General features: G+C 44.7%; 1 protein-coding gene across 6 annotated transcripts in view; it reads right to left on the bottom strand.

Moving 5' to 3' along the window:
* Window positions 1-25,405, bottom strand: part of LOC112252886 (protein quaking) — a 111,521-nt gene that overhangs the window by 54,147 nt on the left and 31,969 nt on the right. For all 6 annotated transcript variants that reach the window (XR_006083640.1, XM_024424571.2, XM_024424572.2 and 3 more), the window contains 2 exons: window positions 21,558-21,700; window positions 7,311-7,427 (listed from right to left, as the gene is read on the bottom strand). Coding sequence is in view for 5 of the 6 variants with exons in the window: in XM_024424570.2 (XP_024280338.1) it covers window positions 7,311-7,427; window positions 21,558-21,700 (260 nt within the window). In the remaining variant the exon portion in view is untranslated. The remainder of the gene's footprint in view (window positions 1-7,310; window positions 7,428-21,557; window positions 21,701-25,405) is intronic.

The raw sequence follows: 25,405 nt of genomic DNA, 5'->3' as shown, positions 1-25,405 counted from the left end.
CGTTCGGAGAAAAAAATGAAATAATTTTAAGGAAACGTTATGCTGAAGTACTGAAATTCTCACAGAAGAACATTGTTTCTTAAAGTTCTCTCAACTATTTGAGAACATTCCCAATGCCAAACCAGTTGGAGAACGTTCAAAGAACATAACCAAAATATAAATTAAATGTAACCATGTTTGAAATACCAAGACATTTTTATTTGTCAAGTTCCTTAAATGTGCTGAGAATGTTCCAAAGCCAAGCAACTATCCTGCACCATTCCCAGAAAGGTGTGGGAAGGTTTTATGCAAAATAGCCATAGGATAACCACACTCTCACTAAGCTCTAAGAAACATATGGTTTTCAGAACGTTATGTGCTAACTGGGTACCCTCAGGATACATGGTTCAGTCAGGCTGGTTCAATCCGCTACTGTTGAAAGCCTTTAAAGGCTGAACATATTTCTGCACATGATACACTATACACTGGCCATGGTATGAAGAAGAGTTTGAGACCACCTGCTCTCTCTTTCTCGTTCTCCCTGACAAACACACATGCACACACACACACAGTTGGAGGTTATAGAGCTAGAAGACTGAGAATGTGCTGTTCCCTGACATCCAGAAGACTTTTTGATTGTGTAAAAGCCCCGTCACATCAAGGCTCCTTGTTAAAAGATTTAGGGGGAACCAGATATTAGGGTTAGGCTATTTCTTTTGTTACAGCACTCTCCTTTGCAACATCCCAGCACAGAATCAGAATTCTGTCCACAATAAGGATTATACACCCCCATGCATATACCACCCACCCTTCCCCAACACACTCACATACTGTATGATACCCACACATGCACACACGCACACACACACACAGAACGTACACAAACACACAGAATGTACACCAACGCAAACACCCATTAGCAGTTGGCTCATTCAAATTTTGTTGACAGATAAAGGTTAGTGCACATTTTAGGAAGTGTACACAGCAGGGTACTTCTCTAAGGAAAGGCAAACCACACAAAGCATTTCTTTTCATCCTCACTAAGCTCAAACAAACTCGGCTTGTGTCCCCTGTGAGCCACTGTACTGCTGCATGGCAGAATATCTGCTAAGAGGAGACGGTAATTAAGGAGACTTTAAAGAGAAACTGAACGTACCGATTCCATGTTTCTCTGTTGCTCACTAAGAAAAAAAGATGTCGGTCTTGGGGGTGTGGTTCAAGGTGGCATTTACTGCTGTTTGTCCCCCATGAGACACCATAGGAACAAAGCCAGTGTTACTTCCTCAAAATTGTGGATGAATGAATCTAAGCTAACTCAAGAAAACTGTAATAAATGTTGATGTTTTTGCTGAGGGGGTTTCATTGAAAAAAGGCTCGATGTGTTGTCTTATGTAAACAGAGTTACAGTGAAATGATCTTGATTGGTGATCTCAACTGGTGTTGGTTAAAGCCGGTGTCTGATGATTTAAAAATGTTTTGTAATTCTAGGAATCTTACCCAGTTGATTAACTCACCCACTCGCCCAAATCTTAAATGCACAGAGAAATCTACCCTGATTGATTTGATATTGACAAATGTTCCACAAATATTCTGCGGTTGGTGTTTTTTGTAATGATGTAAGTGACCATTGTGCTGTTGTTTTTGTTAGAAATACTAAGGTTCCTAAGACAAACCCACATTTTATTCGTAAGAGAAATTTGAAGTGCTTTAATGAGCAGGCTTTCTTTCATGATTTGTTTTATTTGGACTGGAACAGATTGAGCTTATCCCTGATGTGGAAACTGCCTGGAAATTCTTTCATGATGGTTTTTTGAAATAGTAAACAAACATGCCCCATTCCGCAGGTTCAGGGTTAAAGGGCGGGATAATCCATGGTTTTCTTCTGAGCTGTCCTGTATTATTCACGACCATAATCTAGCCTGGGCTAAAGCAAGGAAATCATGTTCGGATGCTGATTGGCTTATTTTTAGGCAGTTACGAAACAAGTGTTCTTTTCTTCTCAGGAAGGCCAAGTCTGAATATTTTATGTCTGTTACCACTGATAACCTGAATGACCCTAGAAAGTTTTGGAAGGCTATTAAGTCTATGTCTGGTAACAGTAATGTTAATGAATTACCGTCATGTGTTTTGAAGGACTCTGTTGCTGTATATGACAAAACTGAAATGCTGAATTGTTTCAATGAGCACTTTGTATCATCTGGTAGGCTGTTTGATTCAGTGTCCTCTGTCTCTGTACAACCCTGTGTGGATGAACCAGTGAGAGCTGGTCAAACTTTTAGCTTTTTGCCATTCTCAGTGCAGGTGGTACATAAAGCCCTGAAATCCTTAGATCAGAGAAAGCCTGCAGGTCCTGATCTTTTGGATCCCTGCTTTTTAAATCTGGCAGCTGATTTCATAGCTGAACCACTTACATATCTGTTCAATCTAACCCTGGAATGTAAGGAAATTCCAAAAATCTGGAAATCAGCATTTGTCCTACCACTTTTAAAAGGGAGAGATCCAACTCTTTTAAATAATTATAGGCCAATCTCAAAGCTGTCACCCCTGGTGAAAATACTTGAAACCCTTGTGAGTGAACAGCTAAAAGAGCTTTTATTTACTAACTCAATTACAGCAGCCATGAAGGTTTTAAATGATATCACTGAAGCCCTTGACAAAAAACAGCACTGTGTCTCACTTTTTATTGATCTCTCTAAGGCTTTTGATACAGTTGATCATGCTATACTAAGGCAGAGATTGTCGAGTGTAGGTCTTTCAGAGCATGCAGTTGCATGGTTTGCTAACTATCTGTCTGATAGAACTCAGTGCACTCAATTTGATGGGCTTATGTCTGTTAAATGGTCTGTCTTTAATGGTGTGCCCCAAGGCTCTGTACTTGGTCCTCTCTTATTCACTATTTATATAAATGATTTTAGACAAAAATGTCCAAAATGCGCAACTTCATTTTTTTGCTGATGATACTGTTATTTACTGTTGTGCCTCATCTCTTACAAAAGCTTTCCAGAACTTGCAAACTGCTTTTTATACTGTTCAACATACCTTGTGTCAATTGAAGCTTATCCTCAATACTGACAAAACTAAACTAATGGTGTTTTCCAAAGCAAGAAATAGACCTCTGAACCTTTCACCTGTCAGGGCAAGGAGATTGAGGTTGTAACCTCATTGTCACGCCCTGACCTTAGAGAGCCTTTTTATGTCTCTATTTGGTTTGGTCAGGGTGTGATTTGGGGTGGGCATTCTATGTTTTTGTTTTCTATGATTTTGTATTTCTATGTTTTGGCCGGGTATGGTTCTCAATCAGGGACAGCTGTCTATCGTTGTCTCTGATTGGGAACCATACTTAGGCAGCCCTTTTTCCCACCTGAGATTTTGGGTAGTTAACTTTGTTTGTGGCACATAGTCCTTAAGCTTCACGGTTGTTTATTGTTTTTGTCGGCGTCATCCTAATAAAAATGAATATGTACGCCCACCACGCTGCGCTTTGGTCTACTTCTTTCAACGGCCGTGACACTCATATAAATATCTTGGAATTTTAATTGACGACGGCCTCTCTTTTAAATTGCATATTCAACAACTTACAAAAAAATTGAAACTGAAATTGGGATTTTATTTTTGGAAATAAGGCCTGTTTTTCTTTTGAAGCCAGAAGGATGCTAGTATCAGCTACATTTATGCCTTTACTAGACTATTGGGATATTTTATTTATGAATGATTCTGCTCAGTGTTTGAGATCAATTGACACCCTTTACCATGGCACTTTGAGATGTATTTTAAACTGCAAAACCCTTACGCACCACTGCACTTTGTATACCAGGGTTGGCTGTCCTTCTCTAGTCACTCGTAGGCTCAGGCACTGGTATACTTTTATTTACAAAGCCATTTTGGGTTTACTACCTTTTTATTTGGGCATTTTTATTGTTCAGAAATGTGTTGGGTACTCTCTTTGTTCGCTGGACTTTATCCTGCTAACTGTTCCAAATGTCCGAGCTGAATTGGGTAAAATGGCTTTTATGTACTCTACGCCATCGTCTTGGAACGCCTTACAAAATACTTTTCAACTGGAAGAACTTGTCCCGATTTGTATTTTTTAAATCACTGATGAATGATTTTGATACTGATTCCCTGACCTGTCAATGTTTTTAATTTGCTGTTTTTGATTTTGTTATACTCTTGTGAATTCTATGGTTTTTACTAGATTACTTGTAGTTTTTCATGTTGTTTGTCTGTAATTTTTTGTAATGACTTGGCCAGGACACTCTTGAAAAAGAGATTTTAAATCTCAATGAGCCCTTCCTGGTTAAATAAAGGTTAAATAAAAAATAAAAAAATTAAAGAGTCAGATGCGCTGTGCTTATGGGCAGCTCTGTTTCACTGTCTGTGTTCTGTGGTAGGATTGGACAGAGTGCAATCACCTCAGCTGTGTATCCCGTGTTAATGGGCAAGTGAGCATTGTCGAAATCAAAACCCAACCCTCAAGTAAGTCATAAACTCACGTACAAAACTCTGTTTTGGACGAGACAGACATTATAGAACAAATGTGTCTGACTAATGCCGATGCCATATAGGCTATTTTCTATCAGAGAAGTTGTTTACTTCGCGCTAAACCCACAGGTCATTCAAACCGCTAAACCCACAGGTCATTCAAACCGCTAAACCCACAGGTCATTCAAACCGCTAAACCCACAGGTCATTCAAACCTTTAAGCAGTGAGCTCCCAGTAAGCTTGATGCCTGCACGGTTAGTTACTGTAGTGTCGCTTGAAGACCCATGGCAATACTAATGTAACAAACAACAACACTGATATGTATACAAACCAGTGAATGCTGGTGGGAGGAGCTATGGGAGGAGGGGCTCAGTGTAATGGCTGGAGTGGAATTAATGGAACGGGGTCAAACATGTGGCTTCCATACGCTCCATGTGTTTGATACCATTCCATTTATTCCGTTCCCACCATTACAATGTGCCCGTCCTCTTATAACTCCTCCCACCAGCCTCCTCTGACGCAAACTATGCACAGCGTTGCTTTAACAGAGCAACTTGCAAAGTAATTCCCAGACTTATATGAACTCAGAAAGAGGGAGAGAAAGGCAGGGAGAGAGAGAGCGTGACTGAGAGTAAATGAGAGAGAGAGACAGAGAGAGAGAGAGAGAGAGAGAGAGAGAGAGAGAGAGAGAGACAGAGAGAGAGAGAGAGAGAGAGAGAGAGAGAGAGAGAGAGAGAGAGAGATGCGCACACACAGGTGCTGTGTCTCAAAGAAGGGGAGCTGTAAGCTACGCGTGAGTAGAGTAGGCTGTGTGGTCCTGGGACTAGAGTACAGTAGATCGGTGTGAAGCCAGTCGGAACGTCATAGTAACTGTAATAGCCAGCAGACCTCGAGCAGAGCAGGGACACTGGAAGACAAGAGTCCGGCTGACAGCTATTGTCAGGACAATGAGGATGTCAACCAGAGGGAGGCAGAAACTGTCAGCACTCCATCCTCTCACCTCACAACACCTAGCTAGTTTACTCACCATGCTGCTTCACGGACAGTGTCTGAGCGAATGTTAATGTGCGTGTATAGTGGAAAAGTGTATTTTGGCCCGTTTGTGTGTTTTTGTGTGTGTGCGGGGGACAACAGCCACAGAGGAGTCAGAGGCAGGCTAATGTGTGTTACACTGCTGTGGAGGACACACTGAGAGACAGCGAGGCGCTCTCTCGTCCAATCCCAGCCCAGCGCTGCTGAGACCCCGGCCAACTCTAAGGCAATAGACAGTGACACCATTTAACTCAAACATACCCCCACCCCTTTCAGGGCTAACCTCTCCAGCGATAGCTAGATGTCTACTCCTCAGAATTAAAACCTCGGTATTTGCAGGTTTTGTCCGTCGTAACTGAGGAAGCCCCTGGTGGATCCATTTGTGTGGTGTGGTTTTGAGTAGCCATGGTATAATAGGAGTCCTAACACACATCCTGTGGTTATCATCAGGCCCTGTTTGAGTGTGAGTTAGTGTGGGAGAGCGGCTTCTCACTGGTTATCTATTGGCTGGCTGCTGTGGTGGTGCTGTGTTTCCACTACCTGCTGCATTCCACAAGACCCCATCTGTGTCGGCAGGCATTTGTTTCACTTAAGGAGTGTATATGCGGCATGAGACATTACGCAGAGGACAAGGACACCGGCCTCTGTGCTGCTCGGAAACCTAATAAATTGCGTGCAGGTGGCATGGAACCCAATCACCGCTGCAACAACAATGCCCACAGAGGAGAGAGGGAGGGAGAGAGAGAGGGAAAGGGAGGGAGAGAGAGGGAAAGGGAGGGAGAGAGAGAGAGAGATAGCAACAGAGAAAGGATAGAGGGGGCCATTGACTGTGCTTTACGACGTGAGAAAGACCAGTAGTTTGACTTACCCTGTAATACATTTCATCACCAACAACATAGTGGTTAGACTAGAGAGAGAGCCTCTCTCCAGCTCTGTTATGGTGAGATAGCTGGAGCAGCTGGGTTTCTGCAGGATGCTGAGCTGAAGCAGATGTGGAGGAGTGCAGGAGACCACAACAGGGATATCAGAGACACTTGTTTTATTTTTTTCTGCCAGTGCCCCCCACTGGGACTCTGTGGAACAGCTCAGATCACCATCTCCACTAACACCACTTGTCCAAATAGAGGGACGGACCCTGCTTATACATTGGAAACACAAACAGACCTTTCTCTGAAAAGAGCGGGATGGGAAATAAATAACTGTCCGTGTGTTTGTGTATGCGCACACGTGTGTGCATTTGTCCATGTGTCGGTGCGCAAGTGTGTGTGTGTGTGTGTGTGGATGACCCCCTCCAAGTGCTCCTCTCACATCCTACAGGGGCCAGGGTTAGGAGATCACGCCGCCCCAGCATGGTCACGTTTCAGGGACCGGATCAGGCTGGACTGAGGGCCCCTCTAGTCCCAATGCTGCTGGGCCCAACAGATCTGAGGTCGAGGACAATGTTTGAACACCTGCCCAGCCCCTCTCAGAGCCACGGTGCAGCTTGGGGGAAGGATTGTTGTTTCCCAATAGGAGGAAATATCTGAGTCTTCAGATGGCCTTGCACACTAGTGGACACACCAATAGAGGATGCAGTGCTGTTTACACAAACTGTATGTAAACACACTACCAGTGTTACACAACTATTAGAGCCAATGGCATCTGAGAGAAGACGAATAGATTAAAGTGGTCAATTGCTGACATGATCAATAATGAGAGGAAACCAAATAAGATGTTATCTTGTAAATTGCAATCTTTGTGTGAGGGGGGAGCTTATAGTACCTGAGAGTGTGTGTGTGTTAGTGTGTGTGGGTGAGTGTGTTTGTGCTCGCCTCACCTTCTTCTTGTCCCTCATGGAGCCCTTCCCGCGCACCATGATTTTACATCCTGTCTCTGCCTCCAGCTGCTTGGCTGTCAGCCCCCGTGGTCCCAGGATCCGGCCCACAAAGTTAAACTGCCAGAGAAACACAAACGCACACACGCATTAGAACCAGCGCTTAAAACCAGAGCAGTTCTTCAATGCAGACAACAGGTCATTTTATCATTGATATGTATGTATGAGGACATAGTAGACATTTGAAAGGTATCTGTAATGGAAATGTTAATGGGTTTTCTCCAGTCTTGACATGTTGAGAAAAGAGAGGAATCAGATACAAAGATATGAAAATGCAGAGAGAAAGAACGAGAAAACAAGGTGAGGAGGTCTCTCAAGGGAGCCCCTTGTTTGGCACCTCCATTTCGCTGTAATCTTACGGCCTTATCACCTGCCCGGTGCTCTGACACAACGGCGCTCGACGGCGACATCCGGGAGTGCCTAGCGACCAGCACCCGGGCTGGGCGCTGCTGACAAGATAAGGCTTAGCGATCGTTCCCCCATTGATCAGCAGCCTAGGCTCCTCTCTGCTTTTCTCTTCACTGGCCCTCACACTGCCTGTCAGTCAGGAATCAGGAGGGCTGACTATCAATGAGCTGGGACTGACACACAGACAGGTCCTGAGCCTTGATGGACACGAGAGACAGACTAACTGACTGACTGACTGCCCGACTGACTGAAAGGCTGCCTCACTAACTGACAGAAAGACAGATAGATGGAGTGACTGACTGCGTCACAAAAAAAGTTTATGGCAACTATACCCACTGAACACAAAACAAAACAGAACAACAATGAAAGATTTTACAGATTAGCATTCGCCATTATCTCCACTGATCACTTCATGTAATACAATCACATTGATAGTGTTTTGAATCAGAGTTGACTCGACACTACAGGACATAGGTTATGAAGACCTGTGGGAAACGTATAGACTGCTATGGTTACTTCCTCCTCTGTGGCTATTAAAGCACTGTGCATCAACAATAATGGAGCCTCAAGTATCGAGAATCCAGTCAAATGAGGTTCAGGAAGACGGATTTTCTTTCTGTCGGATCCGCAGCTCCCGTGTCAAAAGTGACGTACTGTGCGATGAGCAACGATGAATGTTCATCTTGTGCTTTGCCCGTAATGTGAATCACTTCTTTTCATTTCTCTCTCTCACTCCCCCTTTCTCCTCTCCTCTCTCCCTCTCTATGGGAACTATATTCATTGGTCTGTAATTCAGGGACAACTTGAAGACCTGTCTATTTGTTATAATATCAACCAGAAAGAAAACAATGTTAAGTACAAAATGTGATATGTAAAAGCCTAAAAACATTGTAGAATCTCCAGTTTCATCATCCATAGCTCTAAATGTGGAGCTCTAATACCTATTTTGTACTCTAATACCTTTTTTTTTTTTACTTAACAATTGCACTGTTGGTTAGGGCCTGTAAGTAAGCACTTCCCTGTAAGGTCTACCTACACCTGTTGCATTCGGCGCACATGACAAATAAACTTTGATTTGATTTGTGAGAGATGAACATGGTAAACAGAGCCCATGCTGTCTTGCCTTGTATTTCTGCCCTTGCTGAAAGCCCAGTTGTTTGCACCTGGCATGGTTGAAAAGGGCACATTCTGCTGCTTTGCCATGAACGATGCCTTCATACACAACACACACCGCTCCCAAAGAAAAAGAAACCAACAAAGGCCATATCTCAGCATAGGGATACAGAGTACTCCATAGAACCAGCCTTCTGCATAATTATCAATGCCTTACCATTTAAAATCATTCTGTTGACTTCACTTTGCAATCTCACTTTGATTTGGGCATCACGGCGCTATACAGGCTTTCACATTGGAGCTTGAGAGCTCAGTCAGTCTGTGGTGTCACTCTAGTCTAGGGATGGGCAACTGGCGGCCCATGGCCCGCCCCCTTTAGTAGGGAGCGCGGACCAATCTAAAACCATTTTTATTTTTTTTGTTACTTACTGTTGTGTGTTAAAATAACAATGCACAACGTGGAATTTCAAATTTGGTTGTGCACCAGCAGTCACTCAATTGGCTGATGTGAACAAAAATGTTTTAGATTAGTAAGTTAGTTCACCAGCCGGCTATCTAAACTTGTAGTAAGCATGGTCCAATTACCGACTGGTATGGGGCCCACTGATCATCAGCTATCATTTCAAATTCAGCAAACATTTGCCTAAACTCTACAGTATGTGTAGAACTGCATGAAATAAGTTATACAGTTGCAAAATCTTCTCTCCGCCCCATTGGAACAATCTGTAGATTTGCAGCGAACTTGCTTTAAAACGGCAATATTTTCTCTACACCTCATGGCAAAATGTGTAGAATTGCAGGAAATTGCAAGTACATTTTTTTTCTCTTCTCTGTTTTGCTCACAAGGTGGGGGTGTGGATGAGGGTACGCAGACCCACGAGCCACTGCAGTCCCTCATGATGAGTTGTTTTTTTGTGGCCCTCGCCCCCCATCAAAGTTGCCAATCCCTGCTCTAGTCAATCACGCTTTCTTGTCTCCTGGAGAAAATATGTTCCAAGGTGCCCTTTGGGTCTGGACAATCAGAGAAACCACAGGACTTTCTAATTTTCATAAGTACAGCTCAGCTCACATTCACAAAGAACAAAAATCACATAGCTAGGCTACAGTACTTATCTCCACTCTCAGGTAGGGCTGTTGCGGTCATGAAATTTGGCCAGCCGGCGATTGTCAAGCAAATAACTTACAGTCTCACAGTAATTGACCGTAATCAACATAAACACGTAGCAACTCCTGGCTTCCACTCATAGCCTACAAGCCACTGATGCAGACCTTTGGAACATCTACATTTGAAAAAGTCTAATAAATCCATGTAATATAGGCTACACCATCACAATAAATTCAGAATTTATTTTAGACAGGTCAAAACAGGAAATGAAGAAAATGTAGACTATTTCAGAAGAACAGACTAGCATACTATGAGTTGTCCTTACTTTATGTTAGGCCCTGATCTGGCTATGCCATATGGCTGTGGGCTACTATAGTTCATTTAGTAGACAGGATTTGCTTAAAATTCTGTGGCATTATTTTATAGTATGAAGAATACAACTGAACATAGCTGAATAAAATAAAAAATAATATTTTCTCCAAACGATTTGAGGTAGTGGGCACATGCAGCTATTCTGTGTTGAGCGGTTAACAAAGAAACAGGTCCTCCTATATGCGCTATTTATGTAACTTTAGTTGTGATACAAATGTTGGGCTATATGTTTTGATGCGACTCTAATGATGGTTTGAAAAAAGTTGCATGAAAGGCATGAGCCCCGCTTTGTTTTTTATGCAGTCTGCACACACTTCATCAGTCTCTCATTCCCAATTTGACAAGCACTTGATAATGCCTAGAATTTCCCGGCTACATCCCCTTTGTGTGGTCATAATGCCCCCTAAAAAAATCCATGCATTTTGCAGCCAGTGGCTGTTGTGCCCTTGGGCTGAATATAATAATTATAATTCCCTTCTCACGGCTGCGTGCTGAAGCACCTCTCGCTCACATGGCTCTCCGAAGCACCTCTCACTCACATAGCTCTCCGTGGTCTTTCTCACAGGCTACAAGTGAAGACAGACACATCGGGGATGCAACTGCGTGCGTCCTTATCCAATTCCGAGGCGAATATTGAAGATAATGGAAGAACTGTCCACATTTACTTTTCGTCACACAACAAGATGAGTAGGCCTAACGAACAGCAAAAGCAGTAGCCTCTGTCAATATACAATCCCCTATAGTACAAAAGTTGACCTATTGTATACGCGATGCGTATGTATGCCAGTTAGGCTCTACACCCCTTGTAAAGCGGATTAATGTGCTTCATTTGAAGAAGTTATTTAGCCACTTTAGTTGTGATGCAAACTATACCAAAACATATAGGCCAATGGGCTAGGCTGCATGAGGTGTGTGACTAGGATTATAAAAAGACGCAAAAAAGCATGCTCTGCTTCTTGCCTTATGCTGGAAATCACTCACAAGTGATAATATCATTCACAAGTGATAGGCTACTATTGTCACCCATCACACTATTCTTGATTTAATCTTGTCTTTACATATACTAAATAATATAGGTGTGAAATTAGTTTTGATCTAGAATGAATCATTATCATGCACCTGTCTCGAAACAGGGGCAGTGGAAAAATGTCATCTATCAACTTGAATGGACAACGCTTTTTTATGTGTTTATAATTAGGAAAGTTGAGAAATAAATATAGTAGGCCTAGCCTATAGAAAGCTGGTGGGATCCTCCTCTTTTTAATAGAGGCCATCACTCTGTTCTCACGCAATTGCATAGCCTATAGAAATGCCTATAGCTCATGGGCTCTCATGAAATGTTTGATTCGATTTTTGTTTACTTTTGCATTGATGTCAGAGTGATTAGAGGGATTATGAGCTGTCCTCCCCTCAGCAGCCTCCTGTGATACAAAGCCACCAGCCATCGAATGACCATCACTTTCAGCCTACATATCAGGAGACAAGGTCAAGGCAGCTGCCAAGAGGATATGGCTCTGTCTATTACACCCTGTCATGATGATGAGGATGATAAGCATCCTCTTGCAGACGATGACCATGACCATGTATTGTAAATGTAATTTTCCTACCTACCACATTTCAACAAAATACCTGAGCCGTCTATTCAGATACCTGAACCCTTTTAGTATTCCAAAGCACGAGAAGACAAAAGGCATTATCATAGTCAAACATCCCCTCCTCCGTAAATTGGGTCATAAAAGAGCATCTGTGAATTCTGTGAGCTGCGTCGCCAGGGCTCTTTTACACACGCTGCCTTATTCATGTGACACAACGCCGACGCAACAAAGCGCAAGTGACAGCGCGGAAGTGAAAAGGGACCCAAAGCAACACTTCTTAGCGCCTCTCCGGTCTTCCTCCGGTCTTTCGGCGGTCTTCCTCTGTCACCTGCATTTTGATATCCCTCCTTCAGGAGCATCCTTCTCTCCTCGATATCCGGGAGCGCCTTGCAACCAGCCCTGAGGCGCCACTGACAAGATAAGGCTCAGCGATCGTTACCCCATCGATCAGCAGCCTAGGCTCCTCTCTGTTCTTCTCTCTTCTCTGGCCCTCACACTGCCTGTCAGTCAGGATTCATGAGGGCTGACTATCGATGAGCTGGGACTGATACTGACACACAGACAGGTCCTGAGCTTTGATGGACAAGAGAGACAGACTAACTGATTGACAGACTGACAGACTGACAGACTGGCAGACTGGCAGACTGACAGACTGGCAGACTGACTGACAGACAGTCTGGCAAACTGGCTGACTGACTGGCAGACTAACTGATTGACATACAGACTAACTGATTGACATACAGACTAACTGACTGAATGACTAACTGAATAACTGAGTTACTGAATGACTGACTGACTGACTGACTGACTGACTGACTGACTGAATGACTGCTGGCAGTCACTATCAAAGTGTATAAAGTTTATAGCAACAATACCCACTGAATACAAGCAAAACAGAACAACAACAATTAAAGGTTTTACAGATTGGAATTTGCCATTATCTCCACTGATCACTTCAGAGTCATATCAAGGCAGCTGCCTTGATATGTACAAGCCTAAAAACATTGTAGAATCTCCAGTTTCATCGTCCATAGCTCTAAATGTGTAGCTCTAATACCTATTTTGTACTCTAATACCAATTTTTTACTCTAATACCAATTTTGTACTAGGGATAGGGATACAGAGTACTCCATAAACCAGCCTTCTGCATAATTACCAATGCCTTACCATTTCAAATCATTCTGTTGACTTCACTTTGCAATCTCACTTTGATTGGGCATCACAGAGGTATACAGGTTTTCACAATGGCGCTTAAGAGCTCAATCAGTGGTGTCACTCTAGTCAAATCACACTTTCTTTGCTCCAGGAGAAAATATGCTCCAAGGTGCCCTTTGGTCTGGACAATCAGAGAAACCACAGGACTTCCTAATTTTCATAAGTACAGCTCAGCTCCCATTCACAGGGAACACAAATCACATAACTAGGCTGCAGGGGGTGCGAAGGGGGGTGCTGTGGGATTATTTAAGATGAAGAGGCAGGATTTCAGATGTTTTGGGAAGATGGGGAGTGACTCTGCTGTCCTAGCTTCAGGGTGATACTGGTTCCACCCCTGAGGTGCCAGGACAGAGAAGAGCTTCGACTGGGCTGAGAGGGAGGGCCAAGAGACCAAAGGTGGCAGAACAGAGTGCTCTTGGGGTGTAGGGTTTGAGCATATCCTGAAGGTAGGGAGGGGCAGTTCCTCTTGCTGTTCCGTAGGTAAGCACTATGGTCTTGTAGTGGATGCGAGCTTAGACTGGAAGCCAGTAACGTGTGTGGAGCAGCGGGGTGACATGAGAGAACTTGGGAAGGTTGATCACCAGACGTGCTGCAGCATTCTGGATAAGTTGCAGTGGTTTGATGGCACAAGCAGGGAGCCATAGTCAAACATCCCCTCCTCCGTAAATTGGGTCATAAAAAAGCATCTGTGAATTCTGTGAGCGGCGTCGCCAGGGCTCTTTTACACACGCTGCCTTATTCATGTGACACAACTCCGAGGCAACAAAGCGCAAGTGACAGCGCGGAAGTGAAAGACTCAAAGCCATACTTCTCAGGGCCCCTCCGGTCTCCCTCCAGTCTCCCTCCAGTCTCCCTCCAGTCTCCCTCCAGTCTCCCTCCAGTCTCCCTCCAGTCTTCCTCCAGTCTTCCTCCAGTCTTCCTCCAGTCTTCCTCTGTCAACTGTATTTTGATATTCCTCCTTCAGGAGCATTCGTCTCTCTCTCCTACTCTACTCTGCTTTGTGTTCCCTCTCTACTCTCCCATCACACCAAGTTCAGTACTTTGATGCATTTGGCAGTGATGAATGCCTCCCGAGTAGGGGTATCGGGCATATTGAGGATGTGTGTGTACTGAGAGGACAGGTGTGTGTTAGGGCTGCATGATATGGGCCAGAAAAATCGAATTGTGATTTTCTTTTTTATCAAATATTGCAATTGCGATTTCACTTGCGATATAGAGCAAAACACTTGGATGAACTGTTGGATTCATAGAGGTAGAATGTTTTCCATTAAGAACCAAAGTGTAAAGCAGCATCGTTCCTGTTCGGAAACAATCTGTTGACTGCATTTGACCTAACAGAACAGCGTGCAAACTTCTAGTGAATCTAACAGCGGGGAGGAGGAACTGTACTGCTTGATTGGCAGGGGGCGGGGCTTGGTGTGTGTGGGAAGCAGCTGCAACGAAAGAGAGGGAGAGAGACGACAGAGTAAACTATAAAAATGGACTTTACACATGGCTGAGTGGCGTTTCAAAATAAAGCGAAATCTCTTGCCATATGGACATTGCACATGTTAATATTGCCCTATTTGGTGTGTGTGTGTGTGTGTCCTTGCGCGTGCGTGTGTTTCGAGAGGACAAAAAGGACAGAATTATAATCCCATTTCCCATCTTGTCAGGCTAAATCTGTGCGAGTGACTGTCAATGTCCCATCTTATTGTCTTTGTGGAGGCTAAATCCCTGTGTTTAACCTTATCCGTGACTGTGATCAATGGATCACGATGGGCATTCTCTTTCTTGTAAAGAACCAACACAGGCCCACAGCAGGTGCGCTGGGGTCAAACACAAATGTACACTGTCCATGTATTTATAAAGCAAGTGAGTCTCCCACAATTTCGGTCCAACAGCACGATTTCCACCATGGGATGTGGATGGGTGGACACTGAAACGGGTGGATGGAATGGTTCAAATCATTGGAGTGAAAATGGTGGATCCAAATCTCATCCATAGTATTGATCAGAGAGGGAGAGCAGTCTAACTGCAGCAGCCAGCCGGAGACACCAACAGGACAGAGACAGATTGACTTAGTGGACCCTGCAGTCCCGACTCAACCCACCACACCTCCACTCCCCGCTGCTCCCCCGAAACTGAGAGAGAGAGAGAGAGAGAGAGAGAGAGAGCAAGAAAATCCATTGAAGCTAATGGAATGTCTAATACCTGCTTTTAAAGGACTCGCCCTATTTACCCAATCTGGACAGTGAAGATGAAGTGTGTTTTCCATCAGCTACAATAAAACGGGGAGCTGAACATAATTAGGGCCATTTAAGACTGGGAGCACGATGGTCCAACCGCCAGACACTCACACTGATCTTATTATCTTATGAAGATAAACGAGCTGGCCGCTGTAATAGGCAAATTAATTATTGCATGGCTTCTAAATCGCACTCTGCTCCAATTCCCTTTTGCAGGACGTCTTTTGTTTGCATTATTATGGAGTACAAGAAGCTGAGCGTGGACGAAGATAAGCCAGATAGCTCCTTCAGGAGAGGGTGTGTGCGGGCGTGTGTGCACTGTACGTGTGCGCGTTCTTCTTGTGACTGATTATTGACCTTATCATAATTGACCTAATGATAAATACCAATGGACATTCACGTATCTTTTAAAGTACGTTTATTCACGTATCTTTTAAAGTACGTTTGAACATGAAACCCGGGAGAGCAGGGCCTTGAAAATAGTACGAGACATTCCGTTTGGCTCGTAGTAACAGTAATCAGAAAATGGCATCTATCTTCTTCCAATTTAGAATCATATATAATCCCACTTTTCATTTCCAGCGTAAATTATTTCCCATCCCATCGGTTTAGTAGACTGACATTGGTATTGCGTCATCTGTTTGATCTGTGTGTGGTGAATGACAGAATGAGGTGAGCCTTATCCCGGCCTCAGCCCCTCCTGGGTGATGATGCTGTGTGTTGTCAGAGCGGTCCTAATGTCCTAATGAACCCTAATTAACCTTCATTAGCCAAGCAGTGATCCACAACGCCTGTGTTGCTGTGTTGCTGGCACCTTCCTCTCTCCCCTGCGTCTAGCGCTGTTTATAATCATCGCATTAATGAGGGGGCTAATTTATATGCCATAGCTCACCTAATCACAGACACAGACAGCCCTGTCTCCTCTCCTTCTATACACCCCTTCACTCAATCTTCTTTGCACCTCAAGTGGACCTCCAGCAGCAGGGATGGGAGGGAGGGCTGCCCTCCTAAAACCAAAGTCACTCCCCCCTGCCCTCACCTCTCTCTCTCAAACACACACACACAAACACCTATGCAAGGACGTGCACCAAACACACATGCGTCCCTCCCTCCCTCCCTCGCTCCCTTCCCTCCCTCGCTCCCTCCCTCGCTCCCTCCCTCCCTCCCTCGCTCCCTCCCTCGCTCCCTCCCTCACTCGCTCCCTCTTTGACGTTTGTGAAGGATGGCCAAGGCCAAATGAGAAGACCGAGGGAGAATCAATCCAGCCGCACATGCTTCTAATTAATTAATAATCAGTTGCAGTCTCTCTCGCTCATCTCCACTGTGGACAAGCATGACCCAGAAAAGGACACGCAGCAGCCAAATGATGGATGACGACAGCTCATTCACATTGCCTGTCCCCCTCCCTCCACCCTCTTCCCTCCAACTCATACTGTTGTATTCACCACAACCCCCAGCAATAGACTAGAATACCATCCATGAACCACTATCTAGCTACACTATTCCCTTTCTTTTTCACACACACACACACACACACACACAAGAGGTCGACCGATTAATCGGAATGGCAGATTAATTAGGGCCGATTTCAAGTTCACAACAATCGGAAATCTGTATTTTTGAGTGCCGAATTAAAAAATATATATTCTACCTTTATTTAACTAGGCAAGTCAGTTAAGAACACATTCTTAATTTCAATGACGGCCTAGGAACAGTGGGTTAACTGCCTTGTTCAGTGGCAGAACGACAGATTTTCACCTTGACAGCTCGGGGATCCAATCTTGCAACCTTACAGTTAACTCGTCCAACGCAATAACGACCTGCCTCTCTCTCGTTGCACTCCACAAGGAGACTGCCTGTTACGCGAATGCAGTTAGCCAAGGTAAGTTGCTAGCTAGCATTAAACTTCTTTTAAAAAACAATAAATCATAATCACTAGTTAACTACACATGGTTGATGATATTACCTAGTGTGTCCTGCGTTGCATATAATCTGACTGAGCATACAAGTATCTAAGTATCTGACTGAGCGGTGGTAGGCAGAAGCAGGCGCGTAAACATTCATTCAAACAGCACTTTCGTGCGTTTTGCCAGCAGCTCTTCATTGTGCGTCAAGCATTGCTCTGTTTATGACTTCAAGCCTATCAACTCCCGAGATGAGGCTGGTGTAACCGAAGTGAAATGGCTAGCTAGTTAGCGTGAGCTAATTGTTGTTGTGTTGCTGGTTCGAGCCCAGGGAGGAGCGAGGAGAGGGACGGAAGCTATACTGTTACACTGTCAATACTAAAGTGCCTATAAGAACATCCAATAGTCAAAAGATGAATGAAATACAAATGGTATAGAGGGAAATAGTCCTATAATTCCTATAATAACTACAACCTAAAACTTCTTACCTGGGAATATTGAAGACTCATGTTAAAAGGAACCACCAGCTCTCATATGTTCTCATGTTCTGAGCAAGGAACTGAAACGTTAGCTTTCTTACATGGCACATATTGCACTTTTACTTTCTTCTCCAACACTTTGTTTTTGCATTATTTAAACCAAATTGAACATGTTTCATTATTTACTTGAGGATAAATTGATTTTATTGATGTATTATATTAAGTTAAAATAAGTGTTCATTCAGTATTGTTGTAAATGTCTTTATTAGAAAGAAAGGGGGGACGGCCAATTAATCGGTATCGGCCTTTTGGCCCTCCAATAATCGGTATCGGCGTTGAAAAATCATAATCGGTCGACCTCTAACACACACACACACACACACACACAAACACACAGAGACTGAAATACCCGAATGAATGACAATACAACAATACAAACTGAGAGGCAATGCCCTTCTGGATTTCTGTATCTCACTGCCTAATAACATTGTTCTGCAAATTGGACTGGGTGTGGGCTGCCAAGCCGGCGGCAGCAGCGCTGCGAGGAGTTTGAAGGGGCAAATTCATTTCCATGCCGCTGCTCTCCTGTCCCAGACACGAGGTTGTTTTCTCTCTTTATCAAACAGACCAGGCCAAGACTCCCCTGCCCCGATTCCCCCACCTCATCTCACTCACACATTCATCATCACCTCACATGTACGCGCACGCATACACACACACGCCCGCACACACACACTTCTTTGCAACCCACTGCCCTCTCACTTCTCATACCAACATCTCTCCCACTCGCTCCTTCCATTGCGACACTTCCCCTTACTGTAGCCCCCTGCTTTACCCCCCACCTTCACTCCCTGTACTCCATGAAGCCACCCAGCACCTCTCTCAACACCTCGTCACTTCTCCCTTCACACCATGCCACCCCCTACCCGCCCCGCCCCACCATCACCAATCTACCCCTTTCGTCCTTCTCAATACCCCCCATCTCATCCTCTCCAGGGTAGCACCCTATGCCTGCCTTTAATCATTACCCTCCATGTGGAGGTAATTGGCATCCCTCAGTAAATATGCCCAGCACGCGCACACACACACACACCATCGCTCCCACCTGCCATGCCACCCGGTTCTATAATTTAAGTGCTTCGGAAGCAGCTCCATGAAGAGCCATGAACACACCTGCTTTCAGAGCTGACAGTTTGAAGTTAATGCTTTCCTACATTGGGGTCCTATGCAATTAGCCATTTCTTACTGTCTCCAGGTGAGAGGTGCTACCGAGGATCATTTAGCTATTTGATTTGGAATTTTAAAGACCCCTTAAGGTAAAATCAAATAAAATCAAAAAATAAATATAGACGTTTTTGTGAGATGACTGATTCATGGTCTGACAAACACCGCTCTAGCTTTGCCAACTTTCACCGCAGATGTGTAAGGGTGACATCGGCGTATGTGGTGGATTACAGATATCTCTAGCTTAAACTGGCAGATTTTGATGGGGATGTTCTGATTATGCGTGGACATCGACTCTAAGGGGTTAACTACTCCAACCTGTGGAAAACACGTCATTATCAGCCATGATAATTGTATGCAAAACCACACACACACACACACTTACTTTTTGGGGACCAACAATATATTCCCATTCAAAATCACATTTTCCCAAACTCCTAGCCCTAAATCTAACCCCTAATCCTAATCCTAATTCTTATTTTTATGTTTGTAATTTTACCCCCTTTTTCTCCCCAATTTGGTGATATCCAATTACGATCTTGTCTCATCGCTGCAACTCCACAACGGGCTAAGGAGAGGTGAAGGTCGAGTCATGCGTCCTCTGAAACTTGACCTGCCAAACCGCGCTTCTTAACACCCGCCCGCTTAACACGGAAGCCAGATGCACCAATGTGTCGGAGGAAACACTGTTCAACTGACGACCGTGGTCAGCCTGCAGGCACCCGTCCTGCCACAAGGAATCGCTAGAGTGCGATGAGCCAGCTAAAGCTTCCCCCGGCCAAACCCTCCCCTAACCCGGACGACGCTGGGCCAATTCTGAGCAGCCCTATGGGACTCCCGGTCCAACCCCAGGCTGTAGTGACGCAGCAACACTGCGATGCGCCACTCGAGAGGCCCTAACCCATAAGACTAAAATAGCTTTTTTACAAGTGAGGACCGGCAAAATGTCCTCACTTCTCTGAGTTGGTTTAATATTCTTATGAGGGCTTTTGGTCCTGACAAGTGTAGTAAAAATTACACACACACACACACACACACACACACACACACACACACACACACACACACACACAGGGCTCCAGCACTCTCAGGTGGGGGCTACTTGAAGTCCTGGCATTTCATCTCCCAGTGTTCCTAATGAACCCATCCTCAGTAATAATGATCCCCTCTGTCCTTCAGAGCAGCAAGGACAGCCAGCATCGACACTAAGTCACTCTTCTGCTGCTGCTGGCCTTTCCTGGAGATTAGTAGAGCAGACAAACACACAAGGACGGATATGGAAACTAAAAGACCCATAAACGTAGCTCACACTATCACAGCCAACACAGGCAGACAGACTGCAGAGACAGTACCCCTCAATTCCTAAAGGAATGTCACCAAAGCTAAATCAATTCATACATCAACTACATTTACCACAATATCCATATTCACAATTTGCTACAAATTCATAACATGCAACATGAAAATGGCTCTTCTGGGGGAAGGAATCCAATATTTCCAGATACACTGGTCAATAGGAAACTCAACTGAATCAACCGCCCTGGGGAAATATGGTGGCATAAACAACCTTTTTATAGCCTTAAAACTTCAGCAGAAATACAGCGGACTAATCTGGACTGGAACGGTGTGTTTAAACCTCCAAGGATTCACCTCCACTAATGCTGCCCACGCAAGAATCCGCCACTCAGAGAAACAAGTTCATTGGGATCAATCAGCTCGGAGCTAGACTCGCTCCTCCTGGGCCAGGAGGGTTAGGCGAGTAGGATCCGAGGGCGATTGCTTAAAAGATTTGTTAACTGCTAGGCGGGTTCAGGTGCGAGTTAGAATCAACATACGGTTGAGGGGAGTCCAATGTGAGGACTTCTACAGAGTATTTCAGGTACATATTGCATCTTCTGCCTAGTACCCACTATCTAATGTATTCCTGTGTTTTTTTGAATGATATAATATATTTACATGACTAATAATACTGAGGTAAAGAAACAGCACAGCTGTTCAGAAAAAATATAGTAGATATGCTACCGGACCGTAAATGACAGAATTTTCTGTTTTCAGAATCTTTCAACAATGTAGTGGTGATTGTACAGTACAGGTATCATTCAGATTAAGGGAATTCGTTGAGGGACATGATTCAAGACCATGTCAATAAATATAGGGAAGGTGAGACCATTCTGCACATAGGACAATCAGTCCAATAACAGTAGCTATCCCTCAGGTTTACATGCCCAGACAGGATCCCCCTCAGCCCACCTCCTAACCTAATCAATAACTGTGACAAGGGCCCATCTTCTAATGCAGAGGAAACTAGATGACCTGGATTTGTAAAAACCTGGTAATCCAATAAGCCTTATACTGAATAGAGCTGCGCCCAGTTTACCAGAAATGATATTATTCAGATGAATCTAGGAAAGTGCCTTGACGCAAAGATACATTTTTCATTGGAAACTTGGTGGTGGTCCTTCAGGTGCGTGTGTGTGTGTGTGTGTGTGTTGGGAGATGACGTGTGTGAGCGCGTGCGTGCATGATCGCCCGACAGGTTGTACTCACATCGGGGTACTCTTTTACAGGGACAAAGAGCTTCTCCTGGAGCTGCACGATGGGGCCCACTGCATCAGGGAGCTCGCTGCTCCGCTTCTCTGTGCTGCCGTTTAGCGTGTCGTTGTACATGTCCTTGCGCACCCGGCTGATCTCTGGAGGAGAGGAGGAGAAAGAAACACGTTTGATCGTCAGAACAACACCGGTACTGGTCTACACAGAAACTACAATAAAGTGTGAGACAGATTGGTAAGGATACCAGTCACGCCATAACGAATAAAGACGGGTTCATAGACCCGCTCATACAACCACATATGAGCGACAGTGAGGAAATATACAGTAGACGCTATATAGTAGTTGAAGAATCAGGACATCCCACACCTGTCTCCTTTAGCTACCTCTAACTGGTCTACAGATGTAAGTCCTAACCACACCTGTCTCCTTTAGCTACCTCCACCTGGTCTACAGGTGTAAGTCCTTACCACACCTGTCTCCTTTAGCTACCTCCACCTGGTCTAAAGATGTAAGTCCTTACCACACCTGTCTCCTTTAGCTACCTCCAACTGATCTACAGATGTAAGTCCTTACCACACCTGTCTCCTTTAGCTACCTCCACCTGGTCTACAGATGTAAGTCCTTACCACACCTGTCTCCTTTAGCTACCTCCACCTGGTCTACAGATGTAAGTCCTTAAAACACCTGTCTCCTTTAGCTACCTCCACCTGGTCTACAGATGTAAGTCCTTAAAACACCTGTCTCCTTTAGCTACCTCCACCTGGTCTACAGATGTAAGTCCTTAAAACACCTGTCTCCTTTAGCTACCTCCACCTGGTCTACAGATGTAAGTCCTTAAAACACCTGTCTCCTTTAGCTACCTCCACCTGGTCTACAGATGTAAGTCCTTACCACACCTGTCTCCTTTAGCTACCTCCAACTGGTCTACAGATGTAAGTCCTTACCACACCTGTCTCCTTTAGCTACCTCCACCTGGTCTACAGATGTAAGACCTAACCACACCTGTCTCCTTTAGCTACCTCCAACTGGTCTACAGATGTAAGTCCTTAAAACACCTGTCTCCTTTAGCTACCTCCACCTGGTCTACAGATGTAAGTCCTTAAAACACCTGTCTCCTTTAGCTACCTCCAACTGGTCTACAGATGTAAGTCCTTACCACACCTGTCTCCTTTAGCTACCTCCACCTGGTCTACAGATGTAAGTCCTTAAAACACCTGTCTCCTTTAGCTACCTCCACCTGGTCTACAGATGTAAGTCCTTAAAACACCTGTCTCCTTTAGCTACCTCCAACTGGTCTACAGATGTAAGTCCTAACCACACCTGTCTCCTTTAGCTACCTCCACCTGGTCTACAGATGTAAGTCCTTAAAACACCTGTCTCCTTTAGCTACCTCCACCTGGTCTACAGATGTAAGTCCTTAAAACACCTGTCTCCTTTAGCTACCTCCACCTGGTCTACAGATGTAAGTCCTTAAAACACCTGTCTCCTTTAGCTACCTCCACCTGGTCTACAGATGTAAGTCCTAACCACACCTGTCTCCTTTAGCTACCTCCACCTGGTCTACAGATGTAAGTCCTTAAAACACCTGTCTCCTTTAGCTACCTCCAACTGGTCTACAGATGTAAGTCCTTAAAACACCTGTCTCCTTTAGCTACCTCCACCTGGTCTACAGATGTAAGTCCTTAAAACACCTGTCTCCTTTAGCTACCTCCACCTGGTCTACAGATGTAAGTCCTTAAAACACCTGTCTCCTTTAGCTACCTCCACCTGGTCTACAGATGTAAGTCCTTAAAACACCTGTCTCCTTTAGCTACCTCCACCTGGTCTACAGATGTAAGTCCTAACCACACCTGTCTCCTTTAGCTACCTCCACCTGGTCTACAGATGTAAGTCCTTAAAACACCTGTCTCCTTTAGCTACCTCCACCTGGTCTACAGATGTAAGTCCTTAAAACACCTGTCTCCTTTAGCTACCTATTCATGGAAGCTGTCAACTGTCAAGCCTGCCAGCTGTGCCCCTATTACTGATAATGCATATATATGTAAACAGTCTCACACAGACAGACACTCATTCAGACATGAGCCAAACATTACACGTACACACATACATGGAAAAGATAACTTAATCCACCACATTAATTCAGCCAACACACACACACACAGGGTGGCTATGGTATGCCAACAACAGCTGAAGGCATGAAAATAACAGATATACAGACATTTGAGAAGCTTAATTCAAAGGCTACAGAGCGACAGACAACTCAGACTGGGGAGTCATGTAACCTCAGGCATAACCTCAATAAACAAGTCGAACTGCTGGGCCTGTGGGCCTCCTCTCAAACTCTCTCAGCGGCAGAAAAAAAGACACCAGTAAGTCAATACTGTAGTATTGATGACAGAGAGGAGTGAGAGAGAAAGGGAAAGAGAGAGATGAGCAGAGAGAAATAAACAGACGGACGGACGGACGGACGGACGGAGGGAGGGAGGGAGGGAGGGGGAGGGAGGGAGGGAGGGAGGGAGGGAGGGAGGGAGGGAGGGAGGGAGGGAGGGAGGGAGGGAGGGAGGGAGGGAGGGAGAAAATGAGACAGATTAAATTAAAGAGAGGGAGAACGTGAGGCACGCCTGCCTTGAACAAACCGTGGAGACTATATGTCATTCACATGGCCTGTGTGCATCGCAGAGGAGAAGCAGGGAGATGGAGGACCGGTAATCATGGTAAATTACTTTTAGAGACAATCGGTCCTTTTAACGAAGGGGGTTCTAACTCTCCCGTTCCGTAGTTAAACCAGCTGATGTTATCCCCGAGGAGAGAAAGGAGGGAAGAAGTGGGGAGGAACGAGAGAGAGAGAAAGCGAGAGAAGGAAAGGAAGAGGGAGAGAAAGAAGGAAAGGGAGAAAGAAGACGATGGAGAGATGGAGAGAGAGAAAGAGAGCGTTCTAAAAGGTGGAGAGGATAATTAAAACCACCACCTCTGTTAATATTTCATCAAATACATTAAATATCCCCGTCCCTAGCTGCCCCGGCACACATGGGTTAATTCTATTACGGACGGACGGACGAACGGACTCCTGATATGATATTCTCTGGGGCAAACCAAGAAGGATGGAGAGGTGTAATTAAAATGGAGATGGCTTCCTGACATACTGCCATGCATTCATCATATACATAAAGTACACTGATACGCCCACAACATCGATGACTTAATTGGCTTCTTCACACGCAGGGAGGGTCCACTGAGACCTGCAAACACACACGACCAATGTGACACACACACACACAGAGAGGTACAAATGCCTCCTCCAGTAACCTCAGCCTTGACCAGCATGGAAGTATGGTCATTAATACAGACGTCCATCATCATCACATTGATCCTGTATGTCGGGGAGCCCAGTGTGATGGCAGAGTGAGGCTGCAGCTGGTGGATGGTTTTATGGGCCTATTGTAATGGTAGGTGATATACAGCCCCCTGTGGGATGGTCAAGGCTGGCACTGTGGGGAAAAAACATCCCTCAGAGAAAAACTTCCTTCAAGAGGAGCCAGAGGAGTAAAATAAACAAGATAAACTGTTAGCCACTCTGGATAAGGGATAAGAGCATCTGCTGAATTACTCAAATGTAAATGTGATGGAGAAAAAAAAACAGCACTGAAACCCTTCTCTGTTCTACACCACACCAGACAAAGCACTGGCCCTAGTGGTATCGACAAGCTGGCACAAGCTACTGCTGCCAAATAATGGAATCATCTGTATTTCAGTTCCCATGAATGCAGATGGAATGGCTCCAGTTGCTATTGTTGCAATAATCTACAGTAGCGCAGCATCTTCATTTTGTAATGTGTGGGAGCAAC

The sequence above is a fragment of the Oncorhynchus tshawytscha genome, linkage group LG06 (genome assembly GCF_018296145.1).
Source record: "Oncorhynchus tshawytscha isolate Ot180627B linkage group LG06, Otsh_v2.0, whole genome shotgun sequence".
NCBI lineage: Eukaryota > Metazoa > Chordata > Actinopteri > Salmoniformes > Salmonidae > Oncorhynchus > Oncorhynchus tshawytscha.
This window is presented reverse-complemented; position numbering and strand designations above follow the sequence as displayed.